This window comes from Athene cunicularia, assembly GCF_003259725.1.
Source record: "Athene cunicularia isolate RWA chromosome 18 unlocalized genomic scaffold, athCun1 chr18_part1, whole genome shotgun sequence".
In the NCBI taxonomy this organism is placed as follows: Eukaryota; Metazoa; Chordata; class Aves; order Strigiformes; family Strigidae; genus Athene; species Athene cunicularia.
The window spans coordinates 5992247-6012664 of record NW_020799123.1 but is presented as its reverse complement, the minus strand read 5'-3'; the positions used below and the strand labels follow the sequence as shown (position 1 = coordinate 6012664).

Sequence of the window (20418 nt, the reverse complement as noted above, 5' to 3'; positions counted from 1 at the left end):
ATACAGTTTGCTTCTTGTGTGCATGCGTGTATGTGTTTGGGGGGAATATAACTGCATGTCTACCAAAGCATCACAAACAAACCCCGCAAGGGTCTACGGCGGCAGCTGGCTCACTCATTCCCACGGCCTGGGAGGTTAATTTGCCAAGCCGAAGAGCGAGTGAGGCAGCAAAGCAGCAGGTTACAGATTACTGTCGCCATAGCAATGAAATGGGTGTGCTGAAGCGCGAAGGACCTGGCGCTGCTCAGGTAAGGCGGGCTGCACCAGCCTAGGGTTGCACTGGACGGTGTCGGGCACTGAAAGCTTAGAGGGCTACTACAAAGCTGGCTTTATATCCCCCCGCGGAGCCGCACTGACTCGCTCTCCTCTTGCACTCAAAGAGCTCCTTTCACATGGTGGGGAAGGGTGGGGGGACCAGGATGGGGACAACACATTCGATCCCCTTGTCCTGCCTTTCCAAAAGGACTGCTGGTGCTGCCTGTCCTGCCAATGCAACGTGACTATAGAAATGTCAGCGAGCTGCGAGTCAGCTTTTTGTCTCCCCAAAAGAAAACAGGCAGGCATTCTCATTAGTCCATGTCTCTTTCTCTCGCACGCACTGATCTGTATTAGAGTTAACCGAGGCATACAGTAATGGTCAGGCCCTCTCCTCACTCCTACAGCCTGCTCAGCAGTCTTATGCTGGGGAGGGACATCCACACATACCTCTGTCCCTTAATGCAAACAAGAGAGATGCCCCAAGGGAAGGCTTTGCCTGAAGCAGAGATCAGCTCTGAAGTCACTGGAATTTGGAGTTCTAGTTTCTAACCCATAAGGCTCATAAAGCCAAGCCCTTTCCATCCAGCCTCCTGTAACTGCCTGCATCTTCCTGCAGAATTACCCAAATCGGGGCCACATCCCCACTTTAGCCAACGGTGCTCATGAGTTGGGTCATAACGGAAATTCAGTTGCAGAACTAAGATTACCGTCCTGTAAATCAAGTCAGAAGGCCAAAACCAGAGTTACCAACAGGGATGCTGGGGGTAAACACAAGATTAATGCTTAACTGAGCACAAGAGGTCCTGAAACACAGTTAGTTATGCATTGACACGTGGTAAGAAAACTTCCCGGGTCACACAAGCACCTAACTGATGTCCACAAGATAGAGAGCTGATTTACATAAATTAATGGTACTTTGTATTATTACACATGTCCTAAAATGATTTAATCTTTTAAATAGGCAACTCTATTAACCGCCTCCTCCACTCTTCAATGGGAGTATGTATGACCTGACCACTGGTCTTTAAGATGTCTAAAGAAAACCATTTATTTCATTTGAGACATCCTACCCTGATATGACATCATAGGGTAAGATGAAGAGCAAATAACAATCCAGTTTACTAACATGTTTTTATCTGTGGCAATACATTTCAGGAAAGCGCTAAACTGACCATACGGCTGCTTGCACCATGCCTCCTTTTGGTACTCCTTGCTTTTGTACCCCAGCTAAAGCAGGAGCCCTACTCCTGCAATTAGTAGAAGCAGATGGTCACAGAAGAAACAAGTCACATATTCCAAAAGAAGCTTTGCCTCTCCCAAAATACACCAGAAAAAAGTATTCTCTTGTATGAGCCAAGGAAGAGAACACAGTTGCAGAAGAGCTCCCCCTAAAAAAACCCCAGCAAGTCTTGGAATTAAGCCAGAAATGAAAGCATTAAAAAAAGACAAAAATCATATGAGGACAAATTAGTTACATAGATGCCAGTTGCTGAACAAAAGCCACTTAATGAGCTTTATCAAACAGAAGAGCAAATTATGAGGCTGATGAGAAATTATCATTATGCACCTGTCTGAAGGACTCTGTAATATCATCTGAACTTCAACAGCCCCCTGAGACAAGACAGAGGGTATCAGTTGTCCCCAGAATGCAAGAAGCAAAACCCACGGCATCGAGAGAGTAAATGATTTGGTCAAGGGCACGGAGCATCATCCCTGTCCCGTCAGTGCCAGACCGTGCTGCACCGTCCTTGCGATTTCGTGCTCTGCCCCTTCAGAGAACACAGAAGAAAAGCTCCTTCCCCGGGGAGTCCGAAGGAAACTGGGCAACGTAAAGAAAAGTTAATTGTTTTACCACACACCCAAACTATCGCAAGGAGAGAATCAATTCAAGTCTCACTCCAAAAAGAGCTGCAATTAAAAGGAAAAAAAGTAAAAGACCTTGCTCGGAGGAGATGCACTGAGGAAGCGAGCAACAAGTGGTGGCACTCGGGCGCCTGCACCAGCGGCTGGCTCAGCCTGGGGAGGCTCCGCCGCCCGCCCTCCCTCTCTGGCACACATGTAACACGAAACTTCGTATCTCCAGGACAACCAATAACAAAAAAAAGGCAGAGACAACAGCTGGCTGTCAGCAGCAGAGCAGAGAGGAGCCGAGCGAGGAGCGAGACACAAGCCAGGATGAGGGGAGAGATGACGTGAAAGTTTAAGAAGACAGAACAACAAGAGGAGGAGAAGAGTTCGTGGCGCGGCTGGGGTAAGGCTGAGCTATTGCTGGTGGTCGGTCAACCGTAGCACCTTAACATTCAGCTAGTTAGCAAGTAGCCGGAGTTTTGTAGCTCTCTGTCTGGTGAGCTGCGGAATTAGCCGTTGAGCAGAGCTTGCTAGCCTCAATTTGTCTGCAAGGGACACTCAGGAGCTAAGGTGGTGAGAGAAAAGCTGTTAATAGGATTGCAGAAAGCTGCGCTGCTGCCGAACCGCTAACAAAAGGAGCCAGCCAGCAGTCCTGCAGTGCTTCCACAGTCAGAGCAGGAGTAAGCAACTTCTCTGCTGATTAGAAAGGCTGTCTGCTCATTTTTTCTGTTGCTGTTACGGAATGTGACCTTAGCTGATAAGTAGCTCTAGCAGAGGGCACTCACCAGACTGATGACTTGATATATGAATGCTTAGTGCAGGCAAGAGAGCTGGTCTGCTCCTCCGTGTGAGTAGTGTGTGTGCCATTAGCGAGGAGCTGCCAGCGCAGGCAAGAGCATGTGAGACCAAGTGGGTGCCAGCCACAGCATTTCTCCAGAGCTCCTCCCAGCTGGAGCTAAGTTTTATCCCCCAAATCCTGAAGCAAACAGAGAGCTTGGAAAACAAACCCTGGTTGGGGAACTAGCATACTGTGCAAGTTAAGCATCTGTGTCCAATAGAAATAAACAGATTTTACACAGCTTCTAACAAGAGCATTTTAAGGAAAGAATCTGCTAGCGTTATCAGGCACAGATGCTGGTTTACTAGTCAAAACAGCATGAGAAACCACTGCTTGGAGAGAACACATACATACATCGTCTGTGGTTTGCAGTAACGAGACCATCAGGTCTGAATGCAGTGAGAAAGAAAGGAAGAGGAAAAGGATCCCCTAAATCCATGAAATTACAGAATCATAAAATCATTTAGGTTGGAAAAGACCTTTAAGATCGAGTCCAAGCCTTGGTTTTACATAGAGTGGTGTCCCACAACCTGTGCTCCCATCTCCGCTTTGCTGCTGGGTACGGGAAGGGGGGGCTGGCAAGGGGACAGCCCATAAAAGCCCCATTTTCTGCCATATGAAGCCGATTACTCAGCTTGGAAGCTCTTGCAGCTCTTAGCACAGAGCTGGGACCCCTTGCCTCTTCCAGGAGGCGCATGGACAGTCAGCTGTTTACAAATGGGTAGAGAGAGAGGCAGAAAGCCAGTTCTCACAGAAAGATGTCTTCCTGATCCTACACATGCCTGTAGGGAGGAATGTTAAGGATCAGGTATTTCCACTTCTCTCCATTCCCATTAATGTGGAAGGGAGGGCAGGTCTTTCTGACCTACGTGTTGTATAAACACCAAATTGGAACTGCCTGTGTGGGTTCTGGTAGTTAAGACCCAAACGCCTCCAGTCTAGCCCTAGGTTCAAAGGGGATGGAGGGAAGTTTCCACCCTGCTAATGAAGGGTCTCTCTAGATTGTTTGTTGCAGTTAAGATGGTTTCTCAAAGTACGTGAAAAACAAAGTTTAGGGGGGGGAAAAAAGGGAAGGAGGGAGGAGCAAGGGAGAAGGGCAGGGGAGGGAGGGAGAGAGAAAAACAAGCCAAGTTTTCTTCGCCAAGAGAAAATCTTAATGGGTTTGGCTGGGGGCTTGTCCAGCCGCAGCCATGTTGTACATATGCAGCGGGGGGGAATAAGCAATATGAAACACATGTCTGGATACAAAGCAGGACATGGCTTGTGTTGCAGCTGTCATAGTGCACGGGCCTCAGCCTGACAGCAATGCAAAAGCTGTTGTAGGAGTGGAGGTACAAAATAAACCAAGTTTGGTAGAGCAGATCCTTTCTGTAACACAAACCCCTGACCCGCACAGCTTGCAGTGGGCCAGTGAGCAGAGCTGCACACTGGACAGCAGGGACTCAAAGAGCTGGGAAAGGAGAGCAGCACCCACCCCTCACCTCCACACAGGCTCTCACCACCACCCCGCGCAACTACAGCTGATACGGATTCTACCAGCTTCTTCTGAGGAAGCAGCTGTTGTAGCCTTCAGTTTTGAGTTCCTACACCCAGATGGCATCTTTACTAGGATTAGACCAGCATATTTCAAAAAACTCAAAAATTTATATCATTTACGAGACCTGTAGGTCTAAGACCAGCCAAGGACAGGGCACAGAGGGGACTGAAAGAAGATGGAAGTGTTTCCAGCATTCCCAGGGGACTCCAGCTGCCTTACCTCAAACACCAAACTACTGACAGATCCCAGTATATTTGTGAAGTAGCTATTCAAAAGGCTTTCACAGGCATGCAGCTACCTGTCAGCTTCCTGGGAAATGGTTATTTTGCTAATATTGCAATAGATGTTCAGGCTAGATTCAAGCATCAGCAACCCTAAAAAAAGTTCTCTTGTAGAAGAGCTACAGGTTTATTTTTAAAATTGACCTTTTCCTTTCACTGGATGGCTCTGTGCTTTGGTTTCCCCACTTAGAAATGGGACTAGTAGTGAGGAATTATCTCATGGGGTTTTGTGGACTTGTTTGTGGGATGGACTGGAAAAAAACAGGGTGTTCTGTAGAGGTGTGGAGACTCTCAGTTCAGTGCCCCAGTGGGTACCTCAGCTACTGAAACTGTTACTACAGGGAATTCAGTGCATTTTTATATTAATCTAATATTAGCTTGTAGGGGAGGGCAGGAACATTTATGGTGCTGCCTCAAAACCAATCTCCAAATAGTGGTTGGTGGAGATGACAGGGTATTCCAGCCAAATGGCTACCCAGCCAGGGCAGCTTTATAATCTGAAAGAATGTATGGGCGCCTTTTCCAGACCAGCTGACAAAGTCAAAGCTTTTCTCCCATGCCACTGAGCTGCAATTTACCAGTTTGGGTGTGTGCTGTTAAAAGACTGAATTCTCTTGATACTTGAAACTATTTTCATCTACTTGGGAATGAATTATAGGTCTGTCAGACTCCTTTAGCTCCCCTTTTAGGAAAAAAGGGCTTGTCTGTGAACTATAGATAAGATTCACATGGCTGGTCAACTACAGTCATGGCAGCAAACATTGCATTAACAATGATGAGGGAAAACCATGCACTGATAATATGACTGCATTTCTATAGCCCTTTTAATCTCAGAATTACATTACAAACTTAGAACAATAAACAATCATACAGGAATTATTACATGTTCTGCCAAAATGCATCTAAGCTGTAACAACACCTAGCAGCCCTGCAGTGTTTTAGGACAGGAAGCATTGCAGACCTTAACCATACAAAATCAGAAGCATGCTTCAGGAACCCAGAACAAAGCTGGTAGGTGTAGGAACTGGCCAAGCCTTCATGTTCTTAAGAAAGTGGCCAAATACAGTGAGAGTTTATTTTAAAGTTTTAGACCAGAATAAAAAGCATCCTCTCCCCTTCAGCTGCTCAGCACTCTCCCTCCACGAGGCTGGGATTGCCTTCTAAGATTTCCTGCCAAGTAAACTACCACAATCTATACAGGCTTCCCATCCTATTATTGGTCCACTTTCAACCAACTTATTTGACTTGTCTGAATAAGAACAACACGAAGTATTTGTTCTCTACTGCCACAGTCTTGGGAAAAAGACAATGTTGCAATGAGAATGTTGCCCTGGCATTCTGCTTGCTTGGGCACCTCCAGGAGGTCACACTTTGTAAGGGCAACGGGCACAGTGGATGATACCCAGCTCACCTTCACTGGGACATGTTAGGACTAGAGGTGTTGGCAGCTTCAGGGCACCACCAACAGGTTCCCCCCTCCAAAGCTTCGTCTCCATTTTTACATATAGCAACAACCCATGCAAACAAAAAATTCCAGAGGGAGCACAGTAAAACCAATGGATTGGGATCACGTCAAGAGAAATAAAACTGCAGAGCATGGCTGGGTAAGGAGCAACCAAGAGTGGAAGCCATGCTTTCATCTACTTTCATCCTGAATGGGCTCAGTGACTGAATGTAACAAGCGGTTAGCAAGCAAAGGCCATTTCATTTTGTAACTGTAACAAAACCAGGGACTGTCTTTCTATCTAAACATTTCATAGCATGTTAGAGACTTGGACACGCAACAATTAACAAACAAACATCTGATGGTGGTTACATGTTCCACCACTTTGCAGAGATGAGGTCACCCAACAGAGGGATAGGATGATTTATCCCCAGTGACACAACCAGTAAGCATCACTGGCAGGCCAGGAAGACTGCCTGCATTTACTAACTTCCAGTCCTGGGGCTAAACCACAAACTCAAATTCATGTTCTTTGCACGGAAATAGGCTGATCAAATGCCACCAGGGTTATGACTAAACAAGCGTCTCATTCCTCAGCAGTAAACTGAAGCTCACCCACTCCCTACAGTTCAATTTTTGATGCACCTGTGTAGACACCAACAACTTTTCCAAACCAAAGTCAGACCAAAACCACCCAACCAATTTGTATCAATTCCGAAATACAGCAACTTGACTAGCCTATGGCAGCAGAAGGATGTGGGACCTCACCTTACATGGTTATCCCAAAGCTTTTTCTTGCTTGAAGCTTGGAAGCTACAAAACACAGCCAGCTCACAGTACAACAAAACCCTGGCCAAGGCTCTTCTCTTGAATGTCTAGATTGAGGCCTTTTAATGGCTTTATTCTCGAGAGGGCTGAGCTGCCAACTTCTTTGAGTGCTTCAATATGGCTTAAGTCCATTAGAACAGTTCAGAAAGATAATTTCAATGCTATTATGGCAATTTTCACAGCTTTATTCAGGGGCACAGCAAGATTAATCTGCATTAAAAACAAGCATTAGCACTTTCTGGGAATCTAAATCTACAGAAGCCCTAAACATAGGACATACTACTTTGGTTTTAAAAGGTCATCTAATCCTTTTGCTGAGCAGCACACCTGCAGACATCAGGCATCCCCCTCCATTATTACTGGGCTCTCTCTTTTCATTCAAGGCTAACAACTCATAACACATGGCAAATTCAGCTTTTTTTCTCCTCAAAACCAAATAAACCCAAATTAGAAGATTTGTTTTATTCCCTCCCCTGCCAGGCCTTGTAACATAGCGGAAGGCAGAAAGAACTGATGATCTAGTCCCACTGGCAACACTGGATAGATGAGTTATTTTTTAAAAGAACAACCACAAATTTCAGGTTGCCACACCAACCCAGCAGGAACTTCCAAACTGCCTGTCACAAGACATCACCATTGTGTTCACGTTTTTTTCCACGTGTTTCTCATCTTGCCTCTCTTCACCCTATTTTCACTTCAAATGATCTCTAACTATAGCTATAGAGCAAAAGTTCATTACTTTAGTCTGACAACACACTATGAACACTGCATTGCACCGTGGTCATTCAGCATAGTAACATGTTTCAGATTTACTGTCCTAACAGCCATGTCTCCTCTGCTCTGGAGGGTTCCCATCCTCAGTGGATGTGGTTTTGAGGAGGGACAATGAGCAAGGAGAAGTTCCCAATTGAGAAGAACACTGGCAGACAATTATGTTTGCTCCAAACCACACAGAACATGTGAGGTGCTAACTTGGGTGGCTGTTCTAGGCTCTAGAACAGCACTCCAGTCTTCAAAAGTAAACTGTCAATTAAGACAAACAGCCTTACGTTTCAAATCTCTCAAGACTTGTCTATTTTAACAATAATCACAACAGTTACTGCTTCAGCCAAATATCCTGCACTGCCTGGCCTTTACTACTGTTGGTGACCAGGAGCTTACCTGAACACACTATAATAAATGAAAAGGAATTAATTACTGTGGCTCCACTCTGAAATCTGTAAGTAACATCATCACTGTTGTGTTGTACATGAGGAAGATAAGGCAGATGCATAAACCAACTTAGTTTAAGTTACACAGCACTTGCCTTACCTTTATGCTAATCTCTAGGGTAAGATCTTGATTCTGTTGAAATCAGTTGGAAAAAGATCATAATCAAAACTAGCCCTGACCAAAGATTTTACATCACTAGTAGAATAGAAGATACAGAAGTCCATGAATACAACTAGCTTTCTTGGAGGAGTTTTACTTTGTTTTTGTTTTTTGTTGTTTTTTTTTTTTTTTTTTAAAGTCGTTTATTCTTCATCGTTCTGCTACACTCCACAGGCAGAAATCGCAAAGCAGCAAGAGCCCTTTGAACCAGTGGGCAGTCAGAAGTGCAGTCAAGCAGAAAAACATTTGCTTCCTCACAGGTAGGTTGGTGACTGCACCACCAACATCAAACTTTGTCCTCAAGAAGTTCAAACTAAGGTAAACAAGCAACATTCCTTGCAATTTTTAGACTAAAACCTCCTTCCTTAGCTCCAGATCAGGTACCATAGGCAGAGGAATGTCCATTACTGAGACAAGCTCTTATCGTTTTAGGCTAGGCACTTGGCTAATCCACGTAGAGTTCTACAATCCTAATCAGTAATTTTACACCATACACCCAAATTTCAGAACCTTGACTCTTACACTTGCTGCTTCTGGTGCAGCCCAAAGCATGGCACAAAGGTTACAGCATATTCCTTATTAGGAGAGCTCCTGGGCAGGCAGAAACACCTCCAAAGGGAACAAACATTTTCAGAATGTTAAAGCCAGAAATACTTACTTTTTAAAAAAAGTTTTTCTTCTAGAGCCAAGAGCAGAAAATATAAATCACTTCTCCTCTGCCTGCACCACCATCTCTTGGAATTGAAACAAAACTGGAAACCTGCTGGACACACAATCCCACAGGACTGTGCAAAGGATAAAGCAGCCATTTTTTGAGCAGCTCGCTTGGGGTACAGCAATCATCTGGATGGAACTTTTTCACCCTAGTCTCAAAAGTGACCCTTTCAGGTCAAAAGGCCATAGCTATGCCTCCCTGCTAAGTTGCACAGAGAACTTTCTGTAGATGTAGATTTTCCATCCACACCCATCCCTAGGAAACCAGCTGGTTCAGATTTTTATTCCTTAGCTTGGATTTAAAGGAACAAAGAAAACCCTTTTTGAATTGCATAAACATACAAAATGTAATTTAACTTGGCACTGCAGTATTTAAGCCCAGCATGCAAAGAAACAGCCAAGGTCTCTCCGTCCTCAGTGTGTTTAGAAAAACTGAACTCCAAGCATCCATTTGTTTGAGTAACCAAACCAGATGTGGAATTATGAACTGGTTGGCTTATTCTGGAAGTAATGTCTTGATCACATGGCTTTGTGTTATCAGCAAGACTAGGATATTGAATTGCAGTGTTCAAGTCCTAAAACAGTGTTGACTATTACAAGAGACACAAGCTAGTACATTCTGATATAATAATGATGTAAGAGTTATAATCCATCCAAGTGTTCACCTGTCCAGACACTTGTTTTAGGTGAAACTATGGATATTTCTCAACAATATCCTATTCCAGTTACTAACTGAAGTAAAATTTGAACTTCCATAGCTCTCATGCAAGCAGTGCCTTCCAAAATCTTGCTCACGGGGCAAAAGAACAGCAAATATTGCTGGCAAAACCAAGGCACCTAACTTTGACTAGACTAATAATATTTTGAAGTAACAATAATTCCTGGTGATCGTTCTGAGAATAAAGGTATAAGATTACTGAACAGGGCAGGAGGGATTAGTTCCATAATGAAGTATCTCTCTGACAGATCCAGGGGCTGTTGCTTTGCTCATCACCAGCAGTGATTGGTGGACGTCCACTGTTCAATTCATATATTACTCAATTAGAACAGACTGTGGCTTAAAAGAAAAAAAGCTACATTTAGTTACCATATAAAATTTGCAGTCATCTGTAAGAACTTGGAAAGCATCCAGCTGTCCCCACTGAATGCAGACTTTAGCTCTTAATATCACCATTCAGTAAAACTAGTTGATAAAACATTGTTAATGGTTATTGTAGTGAGGTGTTGAAGTAAGTGCCTTAGTTCTTGAAGGGGCTTTCGGTAGCTGAAAGTGTGAGAAGTCTTCAAGGGAATCTACTTTGTGTTAATTTGTAAAACACAACTGAAAACTATGTACCACCAGAGTTCAGCATTTGGAATTCAAGTCAAGTTAGAAATACATTTCTTTTTGGAAGAACAAGTTAGCACAACTGGAAAAAAAAAAAATTACTTTCACTGGGTGAAAGCAAAGAGCAGGCACTGTCCAGTTCTAACTCTATGCCTGCTGAAATGTGTCCTTTTAGAGGAAACACCATTTTGCTTTTGCTCAAGCAAACAAAAATACCCTCAGAGGCAGATTTTGAAATTAAACAGTGCCAGAACATGTAGACAATTAATAGTCCTCCACCTTAGCTACTGGGAGCAAGGACTGAGACCAGATAAACTTGTTTTCCTTGTGATCACCAGCTCTATAAGAAGGCTGGCAGCTTCCTAGCATTAGTCAGTTAAAAGGTTTCCTCTCTATTTGGTTCTTCTACAGCATAAAGCCTGGAGAGGTTGAGCCAGAATGTCATCTGAAGGCTTTCTGAAGGAAATGCAAACCATTGGTGAGAAGTTTCTCCTTAAGCTCCAGAAACTGCCCAAGGCTGACCCAGTGGAGATTGTGTCCTTTTGTGTGGTTCTTCTGTTTATCGGTGAGTTTACTGGTGGAGGCCAAGGGGTATCAGAATGTCTCTGCTCTTCTACAGGGGAAGCTTGCTCCACAATCGTTGTTGGTGGGTCAGAGTTGTTGGCAGTTGTTTTCCCAGTTTAATTTTGAGGTAATTTTTTAATACTAAGTGTGTATCTCTACATGCATGCAGAGCATAATAAGCAACAAAGCTCTCATATTTAAGCATTAATTTAAACAGCAGTATTTAACCAACCCAGAGCTGCTGCAGTGTTTTGATGCATAGGACACAGTTTATGACTAATAGTGTTAGGGCATCTCGCTGCCGCAGGAGACACTTAAAGTCTGAGACTCTGAGTGTCCTTCCTGTGCCCAATTCAGTGGAAGCCAGTATGCTTCAGATGAGCCTGTTTATTCTCCTCTGGTAATTGCAAGATCCCTCCTGCTGCTCTGTGTGGAGATGGCACGGAAGGAGTAACAGAGAGCTGCTTGATCAAGGGGCATGAAGTTTGTTCAGACAGTGGGAAAACAAGCAGGAAGGAAGGCAGACCCTGCCCCTCAAAGTGGTACACTTTGCTCCCAGCCAGAAGGAAGGGTGTACAGCCAGCCTGGACACTCCTCCCTGGGCTGGAATTCAGAAAGACACACCTGCTGTTTTATTTGTTTCATACCTACAGCTGGTTCCTCACCGGTCCAGTAACCTGGCAGCCCAGCTCCAGACTTTTAAGGAACACGTGCACGCCCACGTGCCCGTTCACGCACTCCTTTGTTTTGCAGGATTAAACATGTCGTCCTTTTCTATTCCAGATAAATGAAAATATCCCTCCTAACACCAACCATTATTCCTAGTGTAGAATAACAGTAAGTTAGACCACTGCTTTGTGAAACAAAACCCTGCATCTGAAGTATCCATTTTTTCAAGCTAAATACATAAGAAAGAGTAAAGTCAACCAGTCACAAATATCTATCCTTATTGAAGGGTACACTGCATGCACTCTTCAGAAATGCAACTGCTGGTTTGACTAACCAAATCCTCTCAAGTTGCTTCTGACACAACTATGGCGAGATCCGGGATCTCCATCCTTTCCAGGCATGCAGCTCCACTTAGTTACTGCATGTCAGCTCCGGAACAACAGCCCGTTAGGGAGGTAAGGATATACCCCACGTGGTTTGGTACCTAGCTCTTATGATCATGAAATATCCAGTAATGACTGTCCAGATTAAATGGATAACTAATACAAGGGAGCAGGAACTTAGGAGGAGGGAGGTGGGATATAAGGCAAAAAATATTGGCAAGAAAGCAGGCTTTGTTCATTCTATTGCTCACTGAACAACCTGGAGGAGACATAGGGTTACTCTGCAATGATTGCTCCTACACCATAAAGCAATATCCTCTGCTTCTCTTTCTAGTTACTGTTCTGGTGCTCATGATCATTGCCTGCAGTTGCTGCTGCTACAGCTGCTGTGGCTGTGACAGACATCCTGACCACAGACGTAGGAAGATCCAAGTCCGCCCAACTGCCCATTCATGAAGTACAACAAGAGGTGACACAACCTACTATGAAGGACATGCACGGACATCATGATTCAGTCCTATGGGAATGCCTGCCTACACTAGCTCACTGAAAATGGCAATAACAATATTAATTAATATGACTCAGAGGACCAGAAATCACAGCATGGAATTCCTTCTTTCTGTGACGGCCACTACTGAGCTCCGTGGTGCTACCAGAAAGGTAATGCTCCTTTACCATCACTGTCTCCCTCTTCTGGGGTGGGGTGGGGGTGCCTGGACACATGCTGCTGAGAAAACAGACAGGCTTTCCCAATGACAGCCCTGCAGCTGGGCCAGCCAAGGACTCCCTTTGTGAGCACGGAGCCACAGAGCAAAGCAGAGAACACGGACCCTGCCACACACTAGGCAGCACCTACTCTCTTCACAAGTGGCTAATGCCACAGGACAGTGCTGAGCGCTGCCAAAACACACCTGACATTACGGGGAAGTCCACATACTCAGTACATCTTGGATCAAGCCCAAACCTGCTCTTTTAAAAGCCATCTACAACAGACATTTAGTGGAGATGTCTGCTGAAAACAACAAACCGTGGACCTACTGAGACATGCCAGCTGAGGCTCCGAGTACAGCTGGTAACAAATGCTTCCTGCTTTGTGTCATTGGTGTTACAACGATGTGAAATTGCCAAAGAAAAAAAATCAGATCACGTGCAATACCCTTTGGAAACAGAAAGACAAAGGCAAAAGGGAAAAACTCACAAATGATATGTCTTAATTTGATTGTTCTGCTGCTAAATGTGCTCCGTCCCTATCCCCCATGTGGTTCTGCTCTACTGCTTCTTGCAGGTGAGTGGTATGTACAGAGCATGGGAGTTCCAGATGAACAAATCCCTATCCTTACTCAAGAGACCTGTCTGCCTGACTCCCTGCACTCTGTGCAGTTTATTTTAGTGGACATAAACATTATGCCTACGGTATGTTTATTAGCATACACAAAGGCATTTCAGAGGAGTCATACAAGATGGTAACCACCACTTCAGGGTATACATGCAGCTGCTGACAGCGGGCATTGTGACAAAGCAGAGCCCAGAAAAGGCTGTATGGCTGAAGTTAGCAAGTGCAAATAAATCCCTTTTTCATGCCACAGCCACTGTGTATGTTTGGTTTACACTTCAGTGAACTTCAGGAAAGGATTTATGTAAGTACCAGGCTATGGTGCAGGCCACAACTTTCATAACTGGGACAGCCAAACAGAAGATCATACTGCACCTAACTCTAAGCCATTAGCCTTTCAGCCCCAAATGTGAAACCAATCACCTTTATGAGAAGGTATAAAAAGTTACATGCATATAGATAAGTCATCTTCTACCCTTGTATTCCAACTGCTAAGTGTAGAGGAGTCAAAAGGATTACACATGTATATAACAGAGCAAACATCTAGCTAGAGAAAACAGTCATCAAGTTTGTAACAGTGGACTTCTAAACATTCTTAACACTTCAGAAGGGCCAAAAAAATGAAAACTTTGTAAAGAAAACTTTCTCTGATCCGTACACCCAAATTAGTAAAAAGCACATTACTTCAGTAACTTCTTATGTATTTAATGCACTTTAATTTTTGCAAAGAAACTAGATTTAGGTATTTGCATTTTTGTGCGACTGCACATTGGAATATATCTGCAGCTAGTGACACAGAGAATGGTCTAAAAATGGAGAAAAAAAAATTCAAAACTTTCCAGCAGATGAGAATGTTCCTTGAAAAGTAAGTATTTGAGCTCCAACTTGACAACTGCCAACAGAAGGCTGCACTAGAATGAGCTACTGCATGCACAGTTACACTAAGACTAAGAAAGCACCACCTTTATTACGCTGTCCCAAAGATTTCACTCCCCATCAATACACTAGGGTAGGATAAGATCAAACGTGGCATCAATTTACTCTAACCAACAATCAGAGGATGCATCACCCTAACCTCTGTCAGATATGTCTTTGCTCATTTCACTCACAAACAAGTGGCAATCAAGGTGATATAGGAAGTCTCTGAACTTCTACAGGAGACAGGCTCAAGACATTTCTGTGTCTAAGTCACCAGACCTGTGAAAGGACAGAGCTTACTTTCTTTTCCCAGCCAGTGCTACACAGTGCCAGCTACAGGAATTAACAGAATCCCATTGAGAAATGTTTCAGCCACATGGATCCAGTCTGTGCTAACAGTCAGGAGGAAACTCAGCAGGCTGGAAACACACCAACGACTGACAGGTTGCTGTCACTAGAACAAGCTGCCAGGCCTTATCTCAACAGGAAAAGCTACAAATACATGTTTCCAGCGGTGTCACAAGTTAAACCACTGGCAGATATCTGGCAGGGGACAAGAGAACTGGCTCCTGTCTTATCACTGCAAGTTCCTGAATTAGAAATGGAGAATAAACACAGCACTGTTAAAGGGAAAAAAAAAAAAAAAAAAAAGAGAGAGAAAATGAAGCAATTCTCTAAATAGAGGAGGTGTTCCTGGACCTATTTTTACATATTTGCCTGGACCTCACAGGCCTAGTGTTCTGCTTTGTACTCTTTTACACCATTGTACTCAGCTGGACTAGTCCTGTACTTGGTAGTTAGGTAGGCCAATTGCTTGCCTGGGCTGGGTCTGATGCCTTCTCAATAGATCAGGTAGATAGATCAGGTTGGCCTGAACAATGCCCAGCAAATCCCCATCTTACTGCAGCTTTTCAGTTTCTGTTGACAAGAAACGTGCCAGTCTCTGGGTCCCTGCTCACCACTCACACAAGCTTTTGTGGTTTTGGCTTTAGTGGTTACCCACATAAAGGAACTTGGAATGCCCTGAGCACTAGTGAGGATGGATCCTCTCTGTTTCAAAAAGCAGAAAGAGATTCCAAAGAGCACAGGCTAAGGCAAGACTGCTTCTAACACAGCAACTTCTGTATGTGTTATGAAAGCCTGAGTGAGCCTAGAAGGAACCACAAGGGAATACAGTTACATCAGTCCTGATGATACAAGTGTTGAAATAGTTTCTTACCCTGAGGAACCTAAAAGAGACTCAGGCTAGGCTCTCCAGCAGAAGTGGTTGAAGTTCTATTGACAGCTTAATGGAATAGCTTCTATTCTGTAACATCATGCCTCTGGTTTCAAAGTGATTTGCTTGGCTTGTGAAAAATGAGTTTCCTTTTACACACAGGCAGCCTCACACACCACACTCTCCTCCTCCCCTCCCACCTCTCTCCAGCACCATCCCTCTGGTCTTCTTCAGTTAGGAAAGCAACAGGGAGTCAGTTTGACCACAGCCAACAGCAGTGCAAGACTCTGTAATGAGTTGATCCATGTAAACTGTCATGATGAAGTTTGGACTGGAGGGCAGGCTTGTTCACAGTCTCATTTAGATATGGCAGTCTCCTAATACAGCTTACAATACAGATCTGGTCAGAATCCAGGAAACAAAGCCCTCTTCTCTCTACCACAACCTGCAACCCTCCCCAATCAGAGGGCACAGTGGGCCTTTACAAGCACTGGAACAGGTGCATGAATGGATAAAGCCACACAGAAGAAGAAATGTCCAAGCAGCAGCTGAACTAGGTCTTTTTAACTGGGCTCAAGGCCTTCGATTAGATTAGCCACACCTTGGGAGGAAAGTCAGCTGTTAATTATTTACTACAGTACAAACAGGCAACTTCCATACTAGCTCTGTGGGTCTCCAGGTGCAGTAAGGGGGTCCCTCTCCACAGGCCAAGATCTCTCGGAGTGGGTGCAGAGGAGGTACCAGAAGAAACACCTACTACAATCACAACAGCTTCAGGTATTTATAAAATTGCATACAACTCCTATTTCAGATTAACTATGGCTAGCGAGAGACAGGAACTTTCTAGGATGTACAGTCACACAGGGTTTCTGCCTTTGGGTCTACAGAACTAGTATCTAGGCTGCCTCTTTTTTAAAGGCAAAGCAAGCTATCCAGAACAGCTTTAATCCTGTTGGTTAGAGACTAGGCATGGTGATCTGCCGTAAGTCCAGAAAATAAAGCACAAACTGAATATATTTGGCTGCTGAAAAAAAAAAACCCAACTTCACCAAACTGAAGCGTGATCTTGTGCTCATGGTCAAGTGTGGCTTGCTGAGGATAAAATATGCTTTACACAGCTAGTTCTCTTCCTTACAATATTGAGGATACAGATATAAGGGGCAGTCAGTCAAAGAAATTTTCAAAAATAACAAAGATCTCTTCCTGTATTAAGTCTGCATGGTTGTATTTGAGGGAAAGTGTGAGAAATAATCCATCCTTTCCCTTGAGAAGCTTTAGTAAAACCACAAGATGCTAGCAAAGAGATGCTGGATGTTCTTTAGAAAGCTGATAGCCAAGTCATTATGTGAAGTATCAGTGAAAAAGCAAGTGCCTAGAACCCACTGAGATCCCAGTTTAAACTGAGCTGAGCTTCATGGGAGGAAAACTTAGGCTTCTATTGCTGAGCAACAGAAAGTGTTACTAAAGCAAACTTTTAACAGGAGACCTTTTCTACATAACTGCACTATTCTAAGCCCTATGGGGGCAAAAAGTTGTACATGAAGATCTTTGCTTATTGTTGGTGGGATTTTTTTTTTGGTTGGTTGGCTTTTTGTCTGCTTTTAAATAAGTGTTCATTTAGTCTCCAGTATGTTCCCAGAGTTTAAGTGCCCAAGTCCTTTTTAGGGATTCTTCCAATGGTATTGAGCAAGTTCTCCCACTCAATACTTGTCTTTCATGCATAGACTGTGCAGTTGATAGAGATGAAGGGTTCATACTGAACATGCTGGGAGACACACTATATTATTAAAAATACTGATAAACTATGATTAAAATAACTTTCAACCCCCAAAATCTTGTAAAGCCAGAAGTTTTCCTCTTTACATCTCTGTTGATCTGATTGTGAAATGCCTCAGCTATCTTTCTTCTGGTTTATGCTCCCATTTCTGTGAAGGGTGACTCTCCATTTTGGAAGAAGGATGCCTGCAGGCATAATGCTGATACTGGTTTCAGGACTGTGGCTGGGAGCATAGAGAGGATACACCAACATCTGATACTGTTCTTGTCTACCTCCAGCAGGGTGGAAGCCAACATGTCATCAGTACAAGAGGCATCCTCAGTTCTGGAAGACCTAAAGAGACGGATTGTAACAAGTGACTGGGCTCTTGGAGGGCTAGTGGTGATTGGCACCTTCTGTCTTGTTTTTATTGCTCTCCTCCTATTTGCTGGCATCTTTGGGTGCTGCTCATCTCCAAGGCACAAACACAGTGGTGCATAAACAGCAAAGCTGAGACACAGTACTTGGAGCCCTGCAGCTAAGCAAGAATCAGCCCAGCTACAACCTGATTGTGTTGTTCATGGAAAGCTTTCTCATTGTCTCTCCCTGGGTGGTTATTTCTTCCCATGCAACATTTCTGGATCAAGAGCAATGCACCAATGCCAGCAAGTTGTTCTGCAAGTCCACAGTGAACTCAAACATAAGGCTGTCTGTGTTCAGGAACTGCATGACCAGCCAAATACCAAAGTCATGTTATCTCTGCCTGATTTTCATCTTTGAAGCAAACCCACTAGTTAGAGGTGGAAAATAGTCAACCACCACCTAAAACTGATAAAGATGTCTTCTGTGGCTGCACTTACATGTTGTTTTTCTCCATTTTGTAAATGGGGAACAGGGAAGTCTGACCAGCAAAAGGTTTGTCTAAACCCACTCTCTAAAAGCAGCTTATACCATTGTTATCCTGTCATACTCGGACAATAGCCTAAATATACTATGCAAAAACTTGCCTGTCAGCATACGATCTGTCTTTATTTGTTCTTATTTGGAACCTTGAAAGGTCAGAGTTTCAGGTTTGCTTTCACTGTTCGGATAGCAAACAGAACTGTATTAATTCAAAATGTAAAAAAGAAATGCAGCATGGCATTCCTTTACATAGCATCTTAGTCTCCTGTACAGTTATGAGCAGGGAAGCCAGTCAGTGGTGCTGCAATATGCAACTCTGGGATGCACATGGCGTGTTATACAGTAGGAAGAATGTAGTGAGCGGGGAAAGGGAAGAAAAAGTGTGGGAGACATGTGACTTCTAATTAGGTCAATGATATTCCCTTACAGAAATCTCTTATGTACCCAGTGAAATCCTATTTCTATTTATCTGAGTGAAGGAGAATGTTTTCTCTGTCCTTGCTCAGTTACTGCTTCACTGCTGCAGTGCAACTCTAGAAAAGGTCCTCATTTCAGAGAGCAGTCAGGCTCTTTACAGCTTGCTTGAAGTGAGAGATGCTGTACATGGAGCCTAACTCATGCCTTTCCTGGGACACCATCCTGGAACACCCTGTGACTGATGCTGGCTTCTGCAGGTTAGTTCAGTGATCCCAGCCCAGTTCTTATGGCACTAGCGTCCACTCAGAGAAGTGACTGTCATGACTAACTCTGCTAGTAACCAGCTTAAGTCTCAAGGAGAAATGGATACCAAGACAAGGTTTCCTAAGCTTAGCATCTAAAGAGATAGATACATCTGCCTCTCAGATTATACAAAACCCAGACACAAACAGCCATCTGACCACTTTCTCTATGAGCTGGTAACATGCACCAGAAGGAGCAAAGCTGCTTAGCCAAGTAAGTGGATCAAACTTATAGCAAAGAAGCCTCCTAGTAGCTACTTCCCAGAATCACCTTGACTTTGGGCAAGGAAATGCTCCTTCAAGTACCCCAGGACTCAGTGTTGTGCCATACTTCAGTACAAGCAAGACTTCCCCAGAGCAACTCCATTAAAACCAGGACTGGTTTATGAAACATGACCACAAGGAGACAAGGTGCTCACCAAGGCATCAGTAAAGAAGTATGTGTTACGTTCACACTAAAAAAGTTGCCCTAGACACAGGTGTGAAAAATGAAACACAATGCAGTCTTGAAAGCAAGACACATGTTGCCCATTTTCAGTTAGTGAACATATACTACTTTCTTACTGGCAAAATTATAGCTTTGATGTCTTATCCACCATAGAATAGCAATTAGTACAATTACAGCTTACAAGTCATGAACTAAACCTGCACAATGCATGTTGCGGTTGCTAGTCTGCATTTAGATTGGACACATCCATAATTTGGGCCTGTTTTTGAAACATTCTAAGCACCATCAACTCCTTCTAAGGCCAATGAGAATCATGGATACCTAGTACTTTGCAGAGTGAAGCTCCTGAGATTTACAGAAACATTAAATCTAAATGTTTCCATCCCATGCTGATTAGGCCATCTGTTTGTCTCCTTAGAAGAGGGATGATGTAGTGAAGGAGGAAAGAGTCAAAACAAAAGCAAATGCAAATAAGTCAGGCCGTCATCTAAGATAGAACATAGCAAAATTCATAGCCAGAGGGCTTAAGAGTTTAACATCACCATGTCACTTGGTCTGGCTCCAAGACCAACATCTCTGTTAACTCAGAGGTGGGAGTGAGCGAGCGATGTCTCAGGGACACCTTCCTCAGTCTGGACAGCAAGATACTGGGTGATTCATTCAGTATTTTTTGTCCTGGACATGCAAGATCTTAGCCATAACAGTGCCTCGGAAGGGACAGGGCATGGTTTCTGAAATATTAAACAGTGTTTGAAAGAAGTGCACTCACCCCAGCTCCTCACAGAAGTTCACAATGGCATCAAAGGCTGTCATTACAGCTTTGTCAGATTCTTTTAAGGTGCCTTTTTTTTCCTGAAAGTAGATAAGGACAATAACTATAGTCTTCAGTTTAAATATAAACAAATAAAGTAACTCTAGTGATGACCAAATCTAACCTTTCTGATCAATATGGCAAACAGATACAGACACAACTCTGTCTCTGCTACACACTTCTGCCCATCCATGCCTCTAACAGAGCTGGAGCTGCATCTGGCAGCTCTTCCCCTTCCTGCTTCGCTCCCTT

General features: G+C 43.8%; 2 protein-coding genes across 8 annotated transcripts in view; one reads left to right on the top strand and one right to left on the bottom strand.

Annotated features, from left to right (window-relative positions):
- Positions 1-20418, bottom strand: part of RECQL5 (RecQ like helicase 5) — a 39275-nt gene that overhangs the window by 10484 nt on the left and 8373 nt on the right. For all 4 annotated transcript variants that reach the window (XM_026861143.1, XM_026861144.1, XM_026861142.1 and 1 more), the window contains exon 8: positions 20125-20207. In XM_026861143.1, coding sequence (XP_026716944.1) covers positions 20125-20207 — 83 coding nt within the window. The remainder of the gene's footprint in view (positions 1-20124; positions 20208-20418) is intronic.
- On the top strand, positions 1849-18293 carry SMIM5 (small integral membrane protein 5). Of its 4 annotated transcripts, none has more exons than XR_003399665.1 (5): positions 1849-2509; positions 8580-8665; positions 10858-11011; positions 12397-12722; positions 17588-18293. XR_003399665.1 is itself a non-coding variant. In XM_026861149.1 (4 exons), exons 3-4 carry the CDS (start codon positions 10885-10887, stop codon positions 12516-12518), a joined length of 249 nt encoding a protein of 82 aa, XP_026716950.1. In that variant the 5' UTR covers positions 1849-2509; positions 8580-8665; positions 10858-10884; the 3' UTR covers positions 12519-14213. The 4 variants fall into 4 exon arrangements, 2 of the variants coding, with proteins under 2 accessions (XP_026716950.1, XP_026716951.1); XR_003399664.1 differs by having other exon boundaries at positions 17585-18293; XM_026861149.1 differs by lacking the exon at positions 17588-18293 and having other exon boundaries at positions 12397-14213.